General features: G+C 37.6%; 1 protein-coding gene across 1 annotated transcript; it reads right to left on the bottom strand.

Moving 5' to 3' along the window:
- Positions 1-3532: 3532 nt before the first annotated feature.
- Positions 3533-18031, bottom strand: LOC130924459 (uncharacterized). The gene is made up of 5 exons (XM_057851058.1): positions 17964-18031; positions 17242-17550; positions 6442-6696; positions 4164-4265; positions 3533-4071 (listed from the first exon to the last, which is right to left on the bottom strand). The coding sequence occupies exons 1-5, from the start codon at positions 18010-18012 to the stop codon at positions 4034-4036; spliced, it is 753 nt and encodes a 250-aa protein (XP_057707041.1). The 5' UTR covers positions 18013-18031; the 3' UTR covers positions 3533-4033.
- Between the last annotated feature and the right edge of the window lie 2153 nt (positions 18032-20184).

Raw genomic sequence — 20184 nt, 5'->3', positions numbered from 1 at the left:
ATTAATTACCTTCGTTTTATGGCTGGGTTAAAACAAAAGCGGTTGCGCAACGTCTGTAAACGGGAGGTTCCAGGTTAAAGGGACAAATTAAAAATAGTTCAGGGGCTTAATGTCCCATGAATCTGCTATGGCAGCATATAGACATATTGTTCAATCAAACACAACAGTTCTTTTGGCTTCAAATACAGCAGTTTCTTTTAAAGAGGAGTGCAAGAGCAGAAACTGCTTTTTCAGTCTTATCTGTGTTAGACTTACTAACTTAGTAGTAAGTTTATATATATATATATATATATATATATATGGGGGGGCGTATGTGTGTCCGTGTGTATACATCTTGACACTATTCGTGTCGTTAAAGGGTTAAACCCCCGCTAACTATAAGATTGAGCCTTATTTTTAAGAATTATGAACTTCCCCTTTATATTCCTTCATAGGAAAGTCAATTACATGCAATTATGAACTTCCCCTTTATATTAATTCATAGGAAAGTCAATTACATGCAATGACATTTTGGGGACTCCGGGGGGACACGTCCCCCCTCAATCTCAGCCTATGGTGGATGTGAGCTTCTTCTGCTACACATTGTAAATGGGAATTGTTCCTCTTTCTCATGAGTGCCACAAAGCAACTGGTGGGTGTTATTGCTGTAAAATATTTGCAGTCTATGTTGCTCAAATCATGTGGTAGTGCATTAGCACTCCCCAGCAACCTGGTACCCCAGGCAACTGCCCAACCCGTCCATGCCAGGAACCGCCACTTGGCCAGAGGGATGCGAGTAAAGGCTGATTTATGCTTCTACGTAGCGGTGACGGCGTACCTACGCCATTAATGCAGCCCCGATTTACGACCCTATGACGTAGCCTGACGTGCAACTCCACAAAATCTTGACTACGCATCACGTCAACGCGTGTGATATGAACGTCAAAGGACTGTGATTCGTCCGCTCACAACGTTGTTTCCGGGTCAGCACAACAACACCGCTTTTTTTTTTTCTTTTTTTCAAACATTTGCCAACGACTTCTGTGTCACCTCCACTTCAACATTTGTATTCACAACATTTGTTGTTCAGTATTGATTAGTTGCAGCTGCAAATATACACGTTCCACTTCATTGCCGTTGCTGTCAATGACCGGAGGAAAACTAAACGAATTTGACAAGAGTCCCCCAAAACCATATAAAGACAAAGCCACACCCCTCTAGTGGCATGGTGGTGAATTACAGAGCAACGCGCTCCCATGACGCAAAACTTTGAATGCGAAATGACGGCATAGGGTCTATGCCATCGCTCTGCCGAAACCAGAACGCAGAAGGATGAATCAGCGCAGTCTATTCTTGTTTCATCCAGATCAAGGAAGGCTTTCATATTGGTGTACACCCATCTGAAAATGACTCAGTAAACCTGCAAAACGTGGTGAAAATTTACACTAGGTTTATGTTCATTGACATTGTAGACCACTGAAAATACGTAGCTTACAAAAAACCTACTTGCATGTTCAGTCGTCAAGTGTAAGATTCCAAAGGTGCTCCGGTGAAGTTTCTGTCAATCTAAAGGTTTGATGTACTGAAGTTCCACCTTACTGTTCCACAAAAATACTCCATTTGTTTTAAAAGGTATTTGAAAACTCTTCTCTTTGAGTAATAAGGAAAGGGACACCCATATACATAGGGTGACCAAACGTCCTCTTTTGCCCGGACATGTCCTCTTATTACGTGCTCTCCGGAGCGTCCAGCCGGGTTTCATAAATTCATGAAAATGTCTGGTTTTTATTATTTTTCACGGGACCAATTTGAAGAGAATCCCTCCGGCCGCTAGGAGGCAGCGCTTGCCTGCGTTGATGTGGCTCCAACTAGTACAGATGGGAGAAGGAGAACATCATCTTCTTGTTTTTTGTTGGCAGTTTACCCTTTGTTTCATGTGGAATTACCACCATCTAACGACGGTTGACAGTTTGGCAAGAAATCAGACTACAGGAAGGAGTTTTAGGACGTGGCTCCATACACCTTTCTGTTGGTTTCTCTCTTGTTAATGTCAAACACGTGTGTTGAATATTGGGTTACATGTGTAAACAGAGATGCAGTATATTGTATTAGTCTTGTATTAATTGTTCTGTGTTCGTGTATTTGGTTGAATGTCATTATTATATTTTAAGTAGGAGGGCCTGCGCCTGAGAGTTTTTTACGATAAATACGTATATAATGGCAACTGTTGACTTCTGTCGGAGATTTGTACTGGCGTAATCTGGAAAATCCTGTTTGGCGTCGCATATTTGCGCTGCCGATGATTGTAAACTTTTATAGCAAAGTTTGATTTTGCCTCGCTCGGTACTCGCTAACAGGGTAGCTATCAGTGCGCTCAGACGCGCAAGGCATTATGGGGAATGTAGTTTTGAACTGCTGCATCTGGAAACATGCTGGCTGAATAGCTTGTCAGTTTATTGCGGTTATTGTTTGCGTAAATCTAGAACACTGAATCAGAATAAAAACTTAGTGGGAATAACAATTTGTCAACAACAATTGTCGTGATAGTAATTTATAAAAACGTTGAGTTGGCACATAGCCTACTGTGTGTGCGTATTGACTGGACTCCATTTCCATGGGTCTGCATTTTATATATATATATATATATATATATATATATATATATATATATATATATTTTTTTTTTTTTTTTTTTTTTTTTTTTTTAAGGTTTGATTTTTAATTTTTTTTTAGGAAGAATAAAGCCTGTTGAGTAACCAGTGGAGTAAAAAAATATTTCCATAGAGTGTATAATATATACTATATGGCAATAGGCCTATGTTTTTTTTTTTTTTTTTTTTTTTTTTTTTTAATAAAACTGAATTTTTCTAACCAGACGGAGGAGGCACACTTTAAATATATTAAAGTTCAGTTTAGTTTAGTCACTGCGGAAATTGTGCAATAAATAAAAGACATCAATATTTATATTTAGTAGATTCTCTTTTTGGAGAAAAAAAAATGCCTGTAAAAATGTTGTTATAGCTTACAATGATTGTTTTGGATTCTGGTTTAAGGTATTTTTTACCATTTTCCATCTCTAGTTCAGTCAGGTTTGATGGTTTCCAAGCATGGACAGCCTGCTTTAAATCACATCACAGGTTTTCAGTAAGTTTACAGTAGGTCTGGGGACTGAGATGGGCGTTCCTACTTTGCCCCTTCTCCACAATTATGGCTCCCTCTTCTGGTAAAACAGTAGGTTAACAGATCACAGTTCAACGGTCCAGTGATTCTTAAAGTGTGCTAAGAGCAGAGGTGAAAGTAGTTAGAATTTATTGCCGGAACTCCCTCACTTAAAGATCGCCAGGGAGAAAGAATTTTTACTTCTGCAACAGTCATACCAAGTAGTCCTTCTTTTTAAAAAAAAATTATAATATTGATAAAAAATAGCATATTGTGATTAATTTCCTTATTTTTCCAAAATGTAATAATGAAAATTAAACTATTGTTTATTTTAGATTCATTACACACAAATGAAGTAATTCAAGCCTTATTCAAACCTGTTATCTTTCTCTGGTAAAACAATGTACTCAAATCACAGCATTGTAAATAGATACACACAGTAATTGTATATTCTTTTGTACTTTACTCTTTATTTTGTTGTACAGTTTAGGGTACAACTCAACATTTACTATTCATCACACATGTTCGCGAATAAAATGTGTGTACCATATTATTTCCTCTAACCTTTATTTATCCATGGAATTCAATTAAAAGATTCTTATTTGCAATTCCAACGGATGAGTAAAACAAATTCAAATCAAAGCAAATGCATCTGCAAATAAAACTGTATAATGAAATATATTACTAACAAATATTGTCTTTCACATGTCATAAAAGCATCTCCTGCAGACCCCTAAAGATTTAGGTCGTCTAGCAACTATTGTTTAAAGGGAAATCGGACCAAATCTTCTGCTTGCTGATAAAATAAACATTGCCTGTTACAGTTCAACATCAAGTCTCTGAACTTTTTACTCTGCAATATTTGTTCTCTTCTCCCTGTTGTATCTACTTCTCCTCATGTATTCACATCAATTAATTCCAGGTTTTCTGTAACTGCAGAGACAGTGGCACAGAAATCAGATCAATTCAAATTTTGTTTACTGTATGTAGCAACGTTGTTTGCAATGTTTGCAAACATTTTTTACCTTCATGTGTCTTGTTGCTTCTCTTCAGAGTGTAGATCACAACTGTGATCACTGTGAGAATGATCACTGACAAAACACTGGTACGAATTATCATCCCTAAATCTGTTGGGTAGAACACAAACGTTGGAAATTATCAGTGTTCTGAGCAATTTTTCTGTATGGAAAAGATACAATCATACAAGTTCTTGTGAAAACAACCTGAAACAGTTTCACTCAGTGGCCTGTACTACGAACGGGGTTCAACCTAACCCCTTCAAATAGAAGTAACCCAGGGTTCCAGCGGGAAACCGGGCTTGACAAAACCTGGTTATCTACTGTGGGGTTAATCGGTGCTACGACGCTGATTATGAAGTTGATTTGCTGAACCTGTGTTAACCCAATCAGAGTTACTGCGCGTTCACATAAAAGGGGGCGGATACCAGAGTCAAACACAACTTTTGACGATGGCACGGGCAACTTATTTGTCAGACGAGTAATGCGCGATAATTATGCGGAGTTATGAAGAATTTAAATCCACCCTCACCGCGAAATCCAACACGCTTCAGCGCGTTGAGCGCGACTGGTCTGTTGGCAGCGAATTACAGATCCTGTGAATGCATCAGTATGCAAGTTTTACTCATGTCCGTGCATAGACTTCATAACCTATTGACATGACATGGGAAACGGGGCCGCTTCGAAGGGGGCCTATTTTCAAAAACTTCAAATTCAAATATTTACAAAACCAAAGCTGCTACCAACCTATAACCAAAACAGGCACCTACCTTAGCCATATACAGTGGGGAGTAACCCATTGGCAGTGTATCAAATACTTGTTCTCCCCTCTGTATGAGTCTCCATGAGCAGCGGCATCAAACAATTCAAAGTCGTTCCCTTATAAAATCCCGATTAATTATTTGTTATATAAGTAAAACACAACTTAAATAAAAATTTTTAAAAGTCTCAGATTTTACACTAGATGCACAAAACTCACCAAATGCAGAGATAATGACCTATATTTTAAGGATCAATAGCAATATTTAACATATCATATAAGTTTTTGACCAAAATAGCCACTTAATATTTTTTTTCAATACTGCAAGTTTTCAACAGCTAATATATCACTTAATTTAACATCAGTAACTTAATACTTGAGGAAAACATGCAGAATCAATTATAAATGATATGCAAGTAGATTATTAATAAATTATATATACAATCACAATTTATTATAGAATAAAATAGCCCTTTATAATCATTATACACTATATACTTTTAGTGAATGATGCTAGCGGCCGCCTGGCATAAAAGGAGCTTTTCTGGCGAAAATTCTTGTGAATAAATGCTTAAATCCCCGAATTCTTCATAGATATGGACGTAAAACAGTCTCGATTCTAGGTTAAAAGCAAAGAAACCATGCAGTTAGCGTTTATTTTACGGATATTGTCGAAGTACAACGCTACTCTGTTAGTGAATGAGGCTAGCGGCCGCTTGGCGTAAACAGAGCTTTTCTGGCGAAAATTCTTGTGAATAAATGCTTAAATCCCCAAATTTTTCATAGATATGGACGTAAAACACTCTTGATTCTAGGTTAAAAGCGAAGAAACCGAGCAGTTAGCATTTATTGTACGGGTATTGTCAAGTACAATGCTACTCTGTTAGCGAATGAGGCTAGCGGCCGCCTGGCGTAAACAGAGCTTTTCTGGCGAAAATTCTTGTAAATAAATGCTTCAATCACTGAATTCTTTGTAGATATGGACGTAAAACTGTCTCGATTCTTTGTTGAAAGAGCAAAAAAACGGGCAGTTACGCATCTATTTTACTTAATATGTCGAAGAATGACCGTAGCAGTTCCCATTCTCCCATTGTTTTTATTCACAGCGTTTCAAAATGCATGCATGATACGAAAAATAAAATATTTGCCTTGAATCCTCGAACAAATTAACTCCTGAGACAATCCGTCCTGTTTGTATGCGGTACAGTTTTCGTAGTTCTTCCAAAAATCCTAGCTTGAATCTGGCTTGAAAAGAGTGTGTGCCGTCTTCGGCTGACTATTTCTAAATGAAGCTCGGCGGCTCGGTCCCCTCTGATAAGGCGTGATGTGAAGAATGACATAGTGTCACGTCAATAGTAATGAAGTCTATGGCTGAATGTAAACGAAAGTGGCGCTTTCCTCTCATACGATAAATATATTTAACAAACTTTTCCATTGTTTTTTTCGATGTGTAAATGCATTTGTAATGATAATAAAAATACGTAGACTATTTAAACATTGAGAAAACTTCAATGTGTTCTTACTCACCACAAGACAGACAAACTCCTTCCTGGTTTTCACTGACGTTATTTCGAACAGAGCAGACTAGCTGTCCTGAGATGTGTCGTTTCAGAGTGATGTTGCTTGCCTGAACATGTCCATGAACTAAATCCGTGTCCAGCAATGGTTTTTGGTTCAGACTCCACCTGTAATGAAGGTTGTCCCCTCTTTTGGAGGAACAATACACCAGCTGCTCTCCGTTGGACAGAGTCATGGAGACCAGATGAATGGTGGCAACAGGAGCTTAGAGGAATATACAATCAAGCTTTAATGTCATAAGCAGCTAAAGCTAATCATGTGCACCTGTTGTGTCTACTTGATTAAATACACCGGAAATACTAAGTTGCAATGGAAAATGGTCAAAGAGGTCTTAGGTGTTAAATGATTCATTTCCAGAGGTGGGTAGTAAAGTTAGATTTACTCCGTTACATTTACTTAACGTAACGTTTTAATAAAAATGATTGGTTTCAACTGGCCAGACCTTTACTTGAGTAGACGTGTGAAGAATGAACGCTACTCTTACTCCACTAACTTGGCAAACACTAGAATCCTTACTTTTTTCCTCTTTGAGATGCAACCGCATCTGGCGTCAAAGAGGTTTTCTCAAGGGCGTAGGTTTGGTCTCATTGTTGGTAGGGACGATATAACAGCATAACCTGCATGTACACATTTTGCTGGGGACGGGACATTAATATGACTAAACAGATTGGGTGAAAGGCGATCAGGGCTACATTTCTCTCCAATAAGAAACTAATTAATTGATAGGCTTGATGATTGATGCAAAATAAATCTGTATTGACCTATACTAACTGATACACTGCAAATTTACAGTATAACGTCATAATCTGATAATTTTTCTTAAATCTAGTCGAATAATTTTCATCTTGTCTTGAGTTTTAAAGGCTAGTTAACAGATTAATGGGTCAGATTCTTCCACTTACTTTTTGTAAATATTACCATATGTTCTTATTAAGCCTTTATATCTAAATGTCGGTAATTTTTCACCTAAATCAAGAAAAAAATGCTTTCAAATCATGTTTTGAACAATATATATTCTTGAATTAAGAACATTTCTTTTTCTTATTTCTTTCTTTAACCTGTCCTGTTCAGCTGCTTGACACAGAGAATGGAGATCTGAGTGTCCGATTGGTCAAAACAGTTAATATATCACATGGGAGTATGACATACTCCCATTGTGATCATTCAACGTACCTTGTTTATTAGGAGAAAGCAGCGAACAGGAAGGGGTTATGGGGGAACAGAAGAAAAGAAGGAGAGAGAGACAGAAGAAGCATAAACAACAAATACATTGAACACCTTCACTAACCATGAATATGTTGGTGCTATTGTTACCTAGTTGTATTATTGAATTAAGAACATTTCTAACGAACAAATGTTTTTTTTTTTTCTTCTTCTTTTTTTTTTTTTAAAGTTTAAATATACAAACGCTTTGCTTAAAATAGGTCTGTTAAACTTATTTTCAGCTAGCTATTTTTCTAGCTAGCTAGCTGAGTAAAATTTACTTGAAGCACTGGGCAAATAATTTCACTTATTTCTAGTTGATTTACACTGAAAACGGGAATTTATTTATTTATCTATTTATTTATTGATTTCAGTTTTAAGAAAGGTGGGTTAATGCAGTAGATATGTATTGGTTCAGGTAATACACCATTTGATTCAAACCTATGTTTTTAAAAACTACTCAAGAAACATTTTGAAAGCTTCCAGAATAAATGTCTGGATTTTATTAGGAAATTGAAATTGCGTTATTTGAAGTTTTGACCATAAATTATATTAACATACACAAGAAATATAAACTTAGTTATCATCTCTTAAGTATAATAAAAATAAACATTTGTCTTAATACCACTCCAAATTGTCTAAATAAATGAAACACAAAAAAAATCTTCTTAGTCAGGGAATAACAAAAATAAATAAAAAACTGAGCCTTCTTTCAGGAAAAACACTACTGCCTTTGTCCACAAGCACAGTCAAACTCAACGAAAAAAAAGGAAAGTTCCTTTGGGCTGCTTTAAGACCACATAAGCAAAATAAAAATGAAAACTGGGGAGAAGGGAGTAAACATTAACGCACTAAATTTCCTACAGCTGAGCAGAGTGCATTATATTTCTCACAGTTTAATTAACGTTAACATAGTAGAAAACACATACAGAAGGATACTTCTCCTAAGCAGCTCCCTACTCCGTTAGCAAGTTCACACAATTTAATGTAATGGTAATGCTAAACTGTGATGCAAAATTAGTGCTGCGTTTCACAACAAGTTTTACATTACTTACAGCGGGCTGCTGGCCGAAAAAAGCTTCTAATATCCCTCCCATGTAACGTATTTCTGTACTGAGAGTGACGTGTGTGTGTGTTGGGGAGGGGGGGGTCAAGTTATCAGCCAATCAAACGTGCGTTTGAGGTAAACAAAACATGGAATGGCACATAAACCAAGTGAAAAAGGGGGAAATGTAAGTCTGAAAAGAATGAAAATAATTCACTTAATAATGGTAGGATCAATTCTATCGTTACAACTAAAGATGCACCGATACCGATACTAGTATCGGCAGGGGGCGCCGATCCGGCCCGAAATGGTGGTATCGGTATCGGCGAGTACCAACAAAGATGGCGCCGATACCATTTACCGGTCCATTATTATAACATTTGACCACAGCCTTTTTCTCCTCCTGATGCTCACTACACTCTGTCTCTGTGTTGTGTGATGACACGTGAACACCAAGCAGCTATCGCTATTGGCCTGCTCCAGACCAATGACAGCGGGCCAATAGCCACTCCTGACCAATCAAAAGGGGGCTTTTTTATATGGTCGAAAAACAAACCAGGAAATATGGCGGCGCCGCGGCGGTCGGGAAATATTTCCAAATAGAAATCCCATCGATTAAAATCAATGGCTGCATGCAAGATTTGCGGCCTGAAAGTTTGGAGATGTGGAGTTAAATCGGCCAGTTTCAATACCTCGAACTTGATAAAACATTTGAAGACGAAACGTGAACGAACACAACGAGTTTGAGCCTGCAAGAGCAGGACTGCTATCCAGAGGAAGAAGGCCGCTGGACCGGAGCAACGATCTCTGGTCAGTTCACTTCGTCTACTTTACTTTTATTGTCTTTTACTGAAAGAAATGCCGCAGTAATTTGGGAAGTGTTTCCAAAGTAGGGTTGCTACCTTTCAGAAATAGAAATAAGGGACTCCCACCTCCCGATAAAAAGGAGGGACGGGATGCTGTGGTCAATTATTATTACTTATAATTGTTAGCGTCCGCAAATGCGGAAACAAGGTTGAACCTCGAAGCAGACAACAAGCGGGGGATCCATAAAAAGGTTTAATGATTGCAAACAAAAAATAACACGCGATCGCGGGACAGTAGAAATAACAAAAGGAGTCCGTGACGGCAGGTCGAGGGACAAACTAAGACGATAGGCAGCGGTTACAAACGAGAGCGGCCCACTAACAGAAAAACCCAATGCAGGGGCATAACAAGCAAATGTAGCGAGATTATTGTGCCAGATGTCAAATAGCGATCAGCAAGGCAAATATCTCTGCAGCCTTCTCTGAGATCACCCGTGCTTAAATGCTGCGTTGATGAGCCTACATTGGATTCAAGTGCCACGCCCCCACGCCCAGCAACAAAACACAATCTAACCAGCAGCAGAATGTGACAATAATTTCATGAAAGTTGCACTGTTTGGACTTTAAGAGGTTTAAAAAAGTTTATTCAGTTCATTCAGAGTTTATTATTATGAATTTATTTTTACTTTCTTACTGTTGGGCTAGTATTATACATGTTTTATTAATTTCACAAATTTAGCACTATTTTGGCCTTTGAGAGCGGAAGGTTTATTCAACTATTGTCTACTAGGGTTTAGTGTACTTTTTCCTATTTTGCAAAGGTAAGCAACAGCCTGACAAAGCCTTGATAGCAATGATTTCACATCCAATTATGTAGCTCTTTGGAAAAAAAAAAAAAAATTAAGAAAAATATATATATGTATAATCGGGGTGGTATCGGTATGGTATCGGTATTGGCCGATACTGCACAGCCAGGTATCGGTATCGGGGCCAAAAAATGGTATCGGTGCAACACTAGTTTCAACATATGAGAAGACAATCTAAATGACCTATAAAACACATTATCTAATGCAAATAAGTTGCTTAAAAGTTGGTGGGGACAATTTGAACCTCCTGAAAAGTTGAGTTTTGTTCCTACCGTCCCTATGCAAACCTACGCCCTTGGATTTTCTACACTGGAAAAAGTAGCAGACAAATTTGGAGTTCTCGCCAACTTCTCAAGCTCTGGTGAGGAATTCTTGCAGCAATCCAAGGCATTTGGTACCACACTACAGTTCAAGGGCAAAGGTGGGTAGAGTAGCCCAAAAATGTGAGTAGTAGTTACTTCAAAATAATATTACTCAAGTAAAACTAAACATAGTCATCCAAAAAATATAGCCAGGTACAAGTAAAAAAAGTATCCAGTGAGAAGAATAGTCATGTAATTAGTAACATTGTGAGTAACTGCTTACAAATTTGTTGGATTTTTTTTAATTTATTTATGTTTTTTTTTTTTTTTAAATAATGGCGTTTTTTTTTTTTTTTTTTTTTTTTTTTTTTTAACTCAGCACAAAGTTACACTCCCGTTTAAAAGTTTGGGGTCATCCAGACAATTTTGTGTTGTCCTATAAAAGTCACATTTTTACTTTTCAAATGGGTTGCAAAACGAGTAGAAAATATAGTCAAGACATTGACAAGGTTAGAAATAAAGATTTTCATTTGAAATAATAATTTTCTCCTTCAAACTTTGTTTTTTATCAAAGAACGCTCCCTCTGCAACAATGACAGCTTTGCAGACCAATGAAATACGAGCTGTTAATTTGTTGAGGTAATCTGGAGAAACTCCACTCTACGCTTCCAGAAGCACCTTCCACAAGTTGCATTGGCTTGATGGGCACTTCTTGCGTACCATATGGTCAAGCTGCTTCAACAACAGCGCAATGGGTTTGAGATCTGTTGACTGTGTTGGCCACTCCATTACAGAATACCAGTTGCCTGCTTCTTTCCTAAATAGTTCTTGCATAATTTGGAGGTGTGCTTATGGTCATTGTCATGTTGTAGGATGAAATGGACTCCAATCGAGCGTTGTCCACAGGGTACGGCATGGCGTTGCAAAATGGAGCGATAGCCTTCCTTATTTAAAATCCCGTTGACCTTGTACAAATCTCCCACTTTACCAGCACCAAAGCAACCCCACATCATCACATTACGTTCACCAAGGTTGAAAGGTGATATCAGGCACTCTTCCAGCATCTTTTCAGTTCTTCTGCAGCTCACATATGTTCTTCTCTTTGATCCAAAGTCCAAACACCTCAAACTATGATTCGTCTGTCCATAACACTTTTTCCCAATCTTCCCCTGTCCAATGTCTGTGTTCTTTTTCCCATATTAATCGTTTCCTTTTATTAGCCTGTCTCAGATATGTTTTCTTTTTACCACGCTGCCCTGAAAGTCAGCATCCCGGAGTCGTCTCTTCACTGTTGACATTGACACTGGCGTTTTACGGGTACTATTTAATGAAGCTGCTAGATAAGGACCTGCGAGGCATATATTTTTCAAACTAGAGACTCTTATGTACTTGTCTTCTTGCCTGGTTATGCAGCGGGGCCTCCCGCTTCTCTTTCTACTCTGGTTAGATCTTGTTTATGCTGCTCTCTGAACGGAGTGGTACACAGCGTTATAGGAAATCTTCAATTTCTTGGCAGTTTCGCTTATGGAATAGCCTTCATTTCTAAGAACAGATTGTCAAGTTTCACGTGAAAGGGAGTCTTTTTCTGGCCATTTTGAGAGTTTAATCAAACTCACAAAGGTGATGCTGCAGATACCCAACTAGCTCAAAGGAAGATCAGTTTTATAGCTTCTCTAACCACCTAAACTGTTTGAGCTGTGCCAACATAATTGCACAAGGTTTTCTAATCATCTATTATACTTGTAAGGCAACTAGCAAGCATAATGTACCATTAGAACACTGGAGTGATGTTTGCTGTAAATGGGCCTTTTTACAAAACTACGTAGGTATTGCATTAAAAACGGACGATTCCAGCTAGAATAGTCATTTACTGCATTAATAATGTATAGAGTGCTTTTCTGATTAGTTTAATGTTATTTCCATTGAAAAAAAACTGTACTTTTCTTTCATAAAGGAGGAAATGTCTAAGTGACCCTTAACTTTTGAACGGTAGTGTATCTATATGAACTGTTGTTACAATGATATGTACAATAACCCATTACATAAAAACAGTAAGCCAAAGAAATTAAAAAAATAAATAAATAAAAATCATTGAATTCTGGCAAGAGAAAAAAATGAAAGAAATGAAGCATTATTCGTCCAAAGAGCATGAGTACCTTCTAGTGGAGAATTTAGTTCCTGGTTTGAATAATATTTCCTTCAAAGTTACTATTATGAAATTATAAGGATCCTATCTCTGGTTTTCCGTGGTCAATTGGTCCCCTAATAAAGACTGGTAGGGAGGTTAATATCTGCGCTTTCGAGTCATGTTGAGGGCAGTGCTCTATGTCAAATACAGTGAAGAGCCGAAGTATTGGCACCCCTTGTCCTTTTGCAACTTCACCCACTTAGAAAATAGGTACAGGTCTGAAATTTCAATCATAGATGGTTTTCCACTCATGGGGATCTAATATAAAAAAAAAAAATCCAGAAATCACATTGTATGATTTTTTTTTTTTTGGGGTGTAATTTGCTGGGGTTCATAAGAATTTGTACCCCTGATAATTAGCAATAATCATGACACTGAAAGAGTTGTCAGTCTACCTTAAAAAAAAGTCCACCTTGCCCCATGAGTGACGACTCAGCCACCACCTGTTTGAGCTCAATCAGCTAAAGAAAAACAAGTGGCCAGCCTTACTTTAACAAATGAAGGTCAGTCAGTGGGGAAAATTGCAAAAAACTTTAACGTGTCCCCAAGTGTAGTCGCAAAAACCATCAAGCGCTACAACAAAACTGGCAAACGACGACCGACCCAGGAAAGACTGACCAAGAGTCACCGCTGCTTCTGAGGATAAGCTCGTCCGAGTCACCAGCCACAGAAATTGCAAGTTTACAGCAGCTCAGATCAGAGACCAGATGAATGCCATACAGAGTTCTAGCAGAACACCCATCTCTAGAACAACTGTTAAGAGGAGACTGTGCAAATTAGGCCTTCATGGTCAAATAGCTGCTAGGAAACACAAGGAATGGACATTGGACCAGTGGAAATCTGTGCTTTGGCCAGATGAGTCCAAATTGGAGATCTAGTTCCAACCGCTGTGTCTTTGTGAGATGCAGAAAAGGTGAATGGATGGATTTCACATGCCTGGTTCCTACTATGACGCATGGAGGAGGAGGTGTGATGGTGTGGGGGTGTTTTGCTGGTGACACTGTTCGGGATATATTCAAAATTGAAGGCACACTGAACCAGCGACCACAGCATCCTGCAGCAACATGCCATCACATTCGGTTTTCGTTTAGTTGGCCTATCATTTGTTTTTCAACAGGACAATGACCCCAAACACACCTCAAGGCTATTTGACCAAGAAGGAGAGTGATGGAATGCTGTGGCAGAGGACCTGGCCTCCACAGTCACCAGACCTGATCCCAGTTGAGATGGTTTGGGGTGAGCTGGACCGCAGAGTGAAGGCAAAGGGGCCAACAAGTGCAACACACCTCTGAGAACTCGTTCAACACTGTTTGAAAACCATTTCAGGTATCTCAGGTTGTAACTTCGCCTGCTAATTTCCCTTAGCAGTTCTGGGGTTCCTGTCTATCCGTCCTGGGAGTGGATCTTTCCTGACTGTGGTACTCCCCAAGGTTTCTCATTTTTCTCCCAATTGACTCTGGAGTTTTGGGAGTTTTTCCTTGCTGGCATGGAGGGTCTTAAGGATAGGGGATACCCAGGACTTAAACTGTATCTATTCATCTTTGTTGCTTCATTTCTAATTGTGTATCATATTGCCTCTGCAAAGCCCTTTGAGACATCTGTTGTGATTTAGGGCTATACAAATAAAATTGAATTGAATTGAATTGAATCTCTTGAAGCTCATCGAAAGAATGCCAAGAGTGTGCAAAGCAGTAATCAGAGCAAAGGGTGGCTAGAATATAAAACAGGTTTTCTGTTATGTCACCTTTTTTGTTCAGCACATAATTTTACATGTGCTCTTTCATAGTTTTGATGCCTTCATTGAGAATCTACAATGTAAATAGTAATGAAAATAAAGAAAACGAATTGAATGAGAAGGTGTGTCCAAACCATTGGCATGTACTGTATTTTGTATGTATTCTTTCATTGCTTTAAAAAAAAAATGTGTATTTCAATTTAGGTCATTTTCCTACAGTAATATTTTGTTTGTGACAAGAAGGCCTTAGTGGTTTATGACCATCTTTGATCTGTGTAAGCAAAGTTCTTCTCACATTTGTAAAATTGCCCCCCCCCATCGGACGCAAATTTATATAAAACTGATATAATCTGAGGTCAACCAGTCCCTCATTTTGATTACAAATGGCTAAAAATTGTGTCAATCGTTTATTTTGTTTGTGCTGTAAAAATTTTTGTTTGTGCTGCTGTCGTTTTTGAGATATTGAAATATTAATTTTCCAGTGATAACGTTAAACGTAGCCTTTTAGTTGCAGCTGACAGAGCGTACCAACTCTCTCAACAGAGTGGTGTCCCAACAACTAGCGCAACTGTAGCACAAATGAATGGCACCCCTTCGCGTCCATTTTACAGTAATCGGGGGGCTGCGAGTCACGTCATCATTCAAAATAAATATCTTAAGTCCCCCATTTACTGAGACACCCCCTGTTATTGAGGGAGATGGATACAGAAAATATATGGCGGAAAACACAGACAAGACTGAAAAAGCAGTTTCTGCTCTTGCACCCCTCTTTAAAATAAACTGCTGTATTTAAAGCCAAAAGAACTGTTGTGTTTGATAGAACAATATGTCTTTATGCTGCCATAGTTGCTTCATGGCGCATTAAGCCCCCGAACTATTTTTAATTAGTCCGTCTTACCCTGCAAACCCCCGTTTACAGAAGTCGCGCAACCGCTTTTGTTTCAGCCCAGCCATAAAAAGAAGGGCAGCAATTATATTTATTATTCAAAATGTCTGTCATTTTTAGCTTAGAATCATTATTGATGTCTAATACCTCGTTTAAAAAAAAAACGACATTCAAAAATTATTCACTCGCATATTTTAAACTCCTAAACAAATTACGTCACAATGAAAACAATTTGTGTCTTTAAATAAGTCACAGATATCTACCTCATAAGTATCGCTTAATTGTATTTTTTTGATATTGTTGCATTCCCCCCGATATGTTAGATGATAAATAATCCATCCAAGCAAAGAAAAATGTTTAAAAGGTAAATATATGAAAAAGAAACTCTCGACCACTCCTTGATGACTGCGATTTCTGCATCGCGACCCTTGTTATATTACCATGTTTCACCCATAAAATCCCCCCAAAATCCGGCTGTGACCATTCACAGCTGTGTCTTGACACTCGGTGATACATGCTACATGGAGTTTTTGGATCGAAAAGAGGTAAGTACGGTACGCAATAATATCTCGTTAAAATCATAGCATCTTTAATTATGCTCTCGCGTGCTCTCACTCGCTAAAAAAACATTTTAAAATAGTTTTTATTTAAATGCCCTCCTGTTCAAAATTTTTCTTCCCCCAGAAAATTGAGATTTTAAGCTTTCCAAAGATGTATTAAACATGAATATCGGACAATTTTGAAAGTTGGCCAAATGGGGGGGGGGGGGTCTCAGAGCAGAACTTCAAGTCACCTGAATGTTTTCCGCCATATATAAAGATATCTATGAAACGATAGCAGAACACTTTTTTTTACAGCACAAACAAGCACAAACGTAGCATAAATGACTGACACCATTTTTAGCCATTTTTATTCAAAATGGGGGGCTGCTTGACCTCTGATTGAACTATAAAAGTATAATATCTAAAAAACGATAGCAACATAGACAAAACTTTTTACAGCATAATCAAGCACATACAATTGACATTTTTATATCTATTTGCATCTGATTGGGGGCCAGGTTCACTGAGGTTTTCTTCTCTGTTCTTACTTTTTATTACTTTAGCGGGGAGGGGGGCTTAAGGCATGGATTACACCTGTGGTCTTGCAATTTAGCCAAAGAAATGTTCGTTTTGATGACTGCTGATGAGATCAGTGACCACAGATTGACATTCTTGAACCTTTTTTGTTCTCAACAAATCATCTACTTTGGTAGTCTTTCTATACATTAACTGCCTTTGTTACGCCCACTGGGAATGGGTTCACGTGTTAATTTGCATATACACCTTAAAAGTGGATGTATCCTGAAAACAGGTCTCCTCCCTTGAACCCAGAGGCCACCGAAGTATGGACAGAGAGAGTCTAAATGTTTTGTCTACGTGTAGTTTTAATATGTGGTACTGTTCTATGTTCTGTTTTGTTACATTTTGTCATCTTGTTTTTAAATGTATAAGTTTTTCTGTCTAATCGAAAGAATAAAAGAATTTGCTCGTAGATGTCGGCCTGGCTGTTTTTTGCAGCATACACAAAATAGCGTATTCTAAGACACATGAAATAATATGATATATAATATATATATATATATATATATATATATATGTATATATGTATTTCATATTATATACAATATAATATGAAATGAAATCAAAAGATTAAAAATGTGCTCGAAATTAATTCACCTTCAATGAAGAGCTGCATTCTCCGTCCTCCAATTGAAACTTCATTTTCAAAGATTGTAAGAGTATATATCCCACCATCAGTCCTCTTCAGGTTTACCATCTTTATTGTCCCATTACTTGGGGTGAAGCTAAATCTTAGAGGATGAAGATATCGAAACGTACCGTTTCTCCATTTATAATGAACGTCTCTATCTTTATCCCAGTTAAAATAGTTTGGGACTATGTCCATCAATTTAATTTCTATTTCTCCATCCAGTTGTCCATAACACTGAGCCCCTTCTTTTCTGCCATCACAAGGCTCACTCACACCTAGAAAGGAATAAATAAAATTAAAAACAAAAACACTCAATTGTTTAGACTTTACAATTTTCGTTTTGCTTTAAGCGATTAAAAAAAACACACACACAATGCAAGTCTGGTTAAATAATGTAATGTCATGTAAATACATACAGTAGTCTATGGTTGTCACAGTTATGTAAGTGTACTTTACAGTGTTTAAAAAAGACATCTTACTGTGTCAACCTGAACAAAGCTGTTATAAACATTTTCCGTGTTTAAAAACATTGTGTTCAACTAAACTACAACTTTCTAAAATAAGTAAACAAAGATTGGGGATTACAGAATTGAATAAAATAAGAGCAGCTAAACTTGAATTTAATCACATGAAATAATTGCTGTGGCTTATAATTATTTTATTATTCTGAGAGAGTGAAACGGCTGACCTTGAGAAACTGTAAAAAGCAATATCACAAGTCCAGCTGTAGCTCTCATATTGCTGACCACCCACTCAACCGCCTCGAAAAGGAACGTGAGAAAGCGTCTTGAGCAGTTTTTGTATTTGTCCTTTACGTACTGATGACAGTAAGGAAAGGGAAGTTCTACTTCTTCTTTCTCAACATAGAAGGCCTTCAAATCAGAATCCCTCCAGTTGAAAAGAACAAAACAAAAAGAAAGTAGTAGCAGTAAGAAACTATTTTACAAATTCATCTTTTCATTGTAATGGAAACTGCATAGACAACCGAGACGACACTGCCCCTTCTGCAGAGCCCAAATGCGGGCTGTCCCAATCATCACTCACCTCCTTCCCCAACTATTTACACGTCTATGATCATAGCCAGAGGGATGCGAGAAAGTACTGACGAGTTTTTGTCATTCTTTTTACACTGAGGATCTAACGCAGGGATCCTCAAATACATATCTTGAAGGTCCACCATTATTTTTTTCATACAAGCATTGTTCTATTTATTAATGTCGGTCAAGTACAAGGCAGGTCAAAGGTGACAAAGGTGGCTTTCTTTTGACCAAACAAAAATACAGTGAACATTCTGATTAAATAAAAAGAAATTAACAAAACATTTTCTCGACTAAAATACCACAAAAAAAAAAAAAAAAACACGCACGTAAAATGTTTACGCATGTATACTAAATAATTGACTAGATCTGTCATTAAGGTGCAAACAATAACTATTGACAGTACATTTTGCACACTTGTCGAAGTTGCCCTTACAAATTGGTGACTAATCTTACAACGTTGTATATACAGTAGCGTGCAATATGAAACAAAAAACAAACTCAGTTTTTAAAATAATATGAATTTATTGGTAATATTGTCACATATAACCTTGTGTAATGAATATCTTCAGCTACATCATGATTACTAAAATTAAAAGTGACTTTTGTTATCATTGTATGTAGGACTTTTGGCAATTTTTATCATGTCTTGATGGCAGCACTTCAGTTCGCAATTCAGTTTGACTTGAAGGTAGTTCGTTAGTGTGTCTAATCATTAATTAAAAAGGTCAATTGATAAAATCAACTCACCAATGCAATTTTTGAGTCAGGGAACATTTCTTTTGCTAATTCTGAGAAGTGATCAGCAATAGTTGCAGGCAAATTGTGTTCGGCAACAAATTGGCAGAATAAAATCTCCGCTTTTGTCACTTTTCATTCTGCAGACTTCATTTTTATGACCAGTGTTGTTAATCTTACTTTTAAATAATTAATTAGTTACAAATTACTTCTCCCAAAAAGTAATTGAGCTAGTAACTCAGTTACCTGAATGCAAGAGTAATTAGTTACTCGGCAAAGTAACTGGTGTTACTTTTCATGTTTTTTGGGTGGGGGGTTTCTTCATATTTAAAAAAAAAAAAAAAAAAAACAACAACAAAAAACATAGTAACCTTTTCTATATTTGGAAGTCATTTATTTATTATTTCATTTCGATGTGAAAGTTTTAAAACTGTTTCATCATTTAAAGATAGATTGAAGTCAAGATTTTGGTGTATTTCGACTCGTATTTCACACTGCTGCGGTTCGTCCACTCTAGCTAGCTAGCAGCTAGTTAGCAGCATGCAGGCTCTCTCAGCCAATCAGCGCATCCATGCAGGTTCTCTCAGCCAATCAGCGCATCGTTGTCTTAGAGATGACAACAGAAGTGGGAACATGCAAGATATTTGACTAAAAATGAAACAGAATTTAGCAATAGAACAGTCGCGCATAGCGATAGATCAGAGAATCATACAAATAATATGTGTTAATAAGAGTATATATTTGTTTTAAAAGTGCCGTTTGCTCTGGGTCCGCAGACAGGTGTGCCATGTTCCGGTTGTGGACCGCGGTCCGCTGATTGAGGAACCCGGATCTAACAGGTGCAAGAACGGGCTCTGCATACCGCGGAATCCAGAGCCTATTGCTCTCGGACTGCAAGGGAAGCTCGGTCTACCCTAAAATGTGTATATGTCAGTGACTAAACATGCGCTGAACTTTTATTCTAAATCTGTTTCTTACCACTGGTTATATCGCAGTTTGATTTTGATTCATTTTTGCAGCTTTTCAGTGCGGAAGGTTAGCGCCAAAAGTGCATTGTTCCACTGCAGCAAAATTATACAAGTCATTGGATAAAATGCAGGGTTTGTCATGTCTATCCTGAGCCCGGGTGGTGGC

This window comes from Corythoichthys intestinalis, chromosome 11 (assembly GCF_030265065.1).
Source record: "Corythoichthys intestinalis isolate RoL2023-P3 chromosome 11, ASM3026506v1, whole genome shotgun sequence".
NCBI classification, from domain to species: domain Eukaryota; kingdom Metazoa; phylum Chordata; class Actinopteri; order Syngnathiformes; family Syngnathidae; genus Corythoichthys; species Corythoichthys intestinalis.
This window is presented reverse-complemented; position numbering and strand designations above follow the sequence as displayed.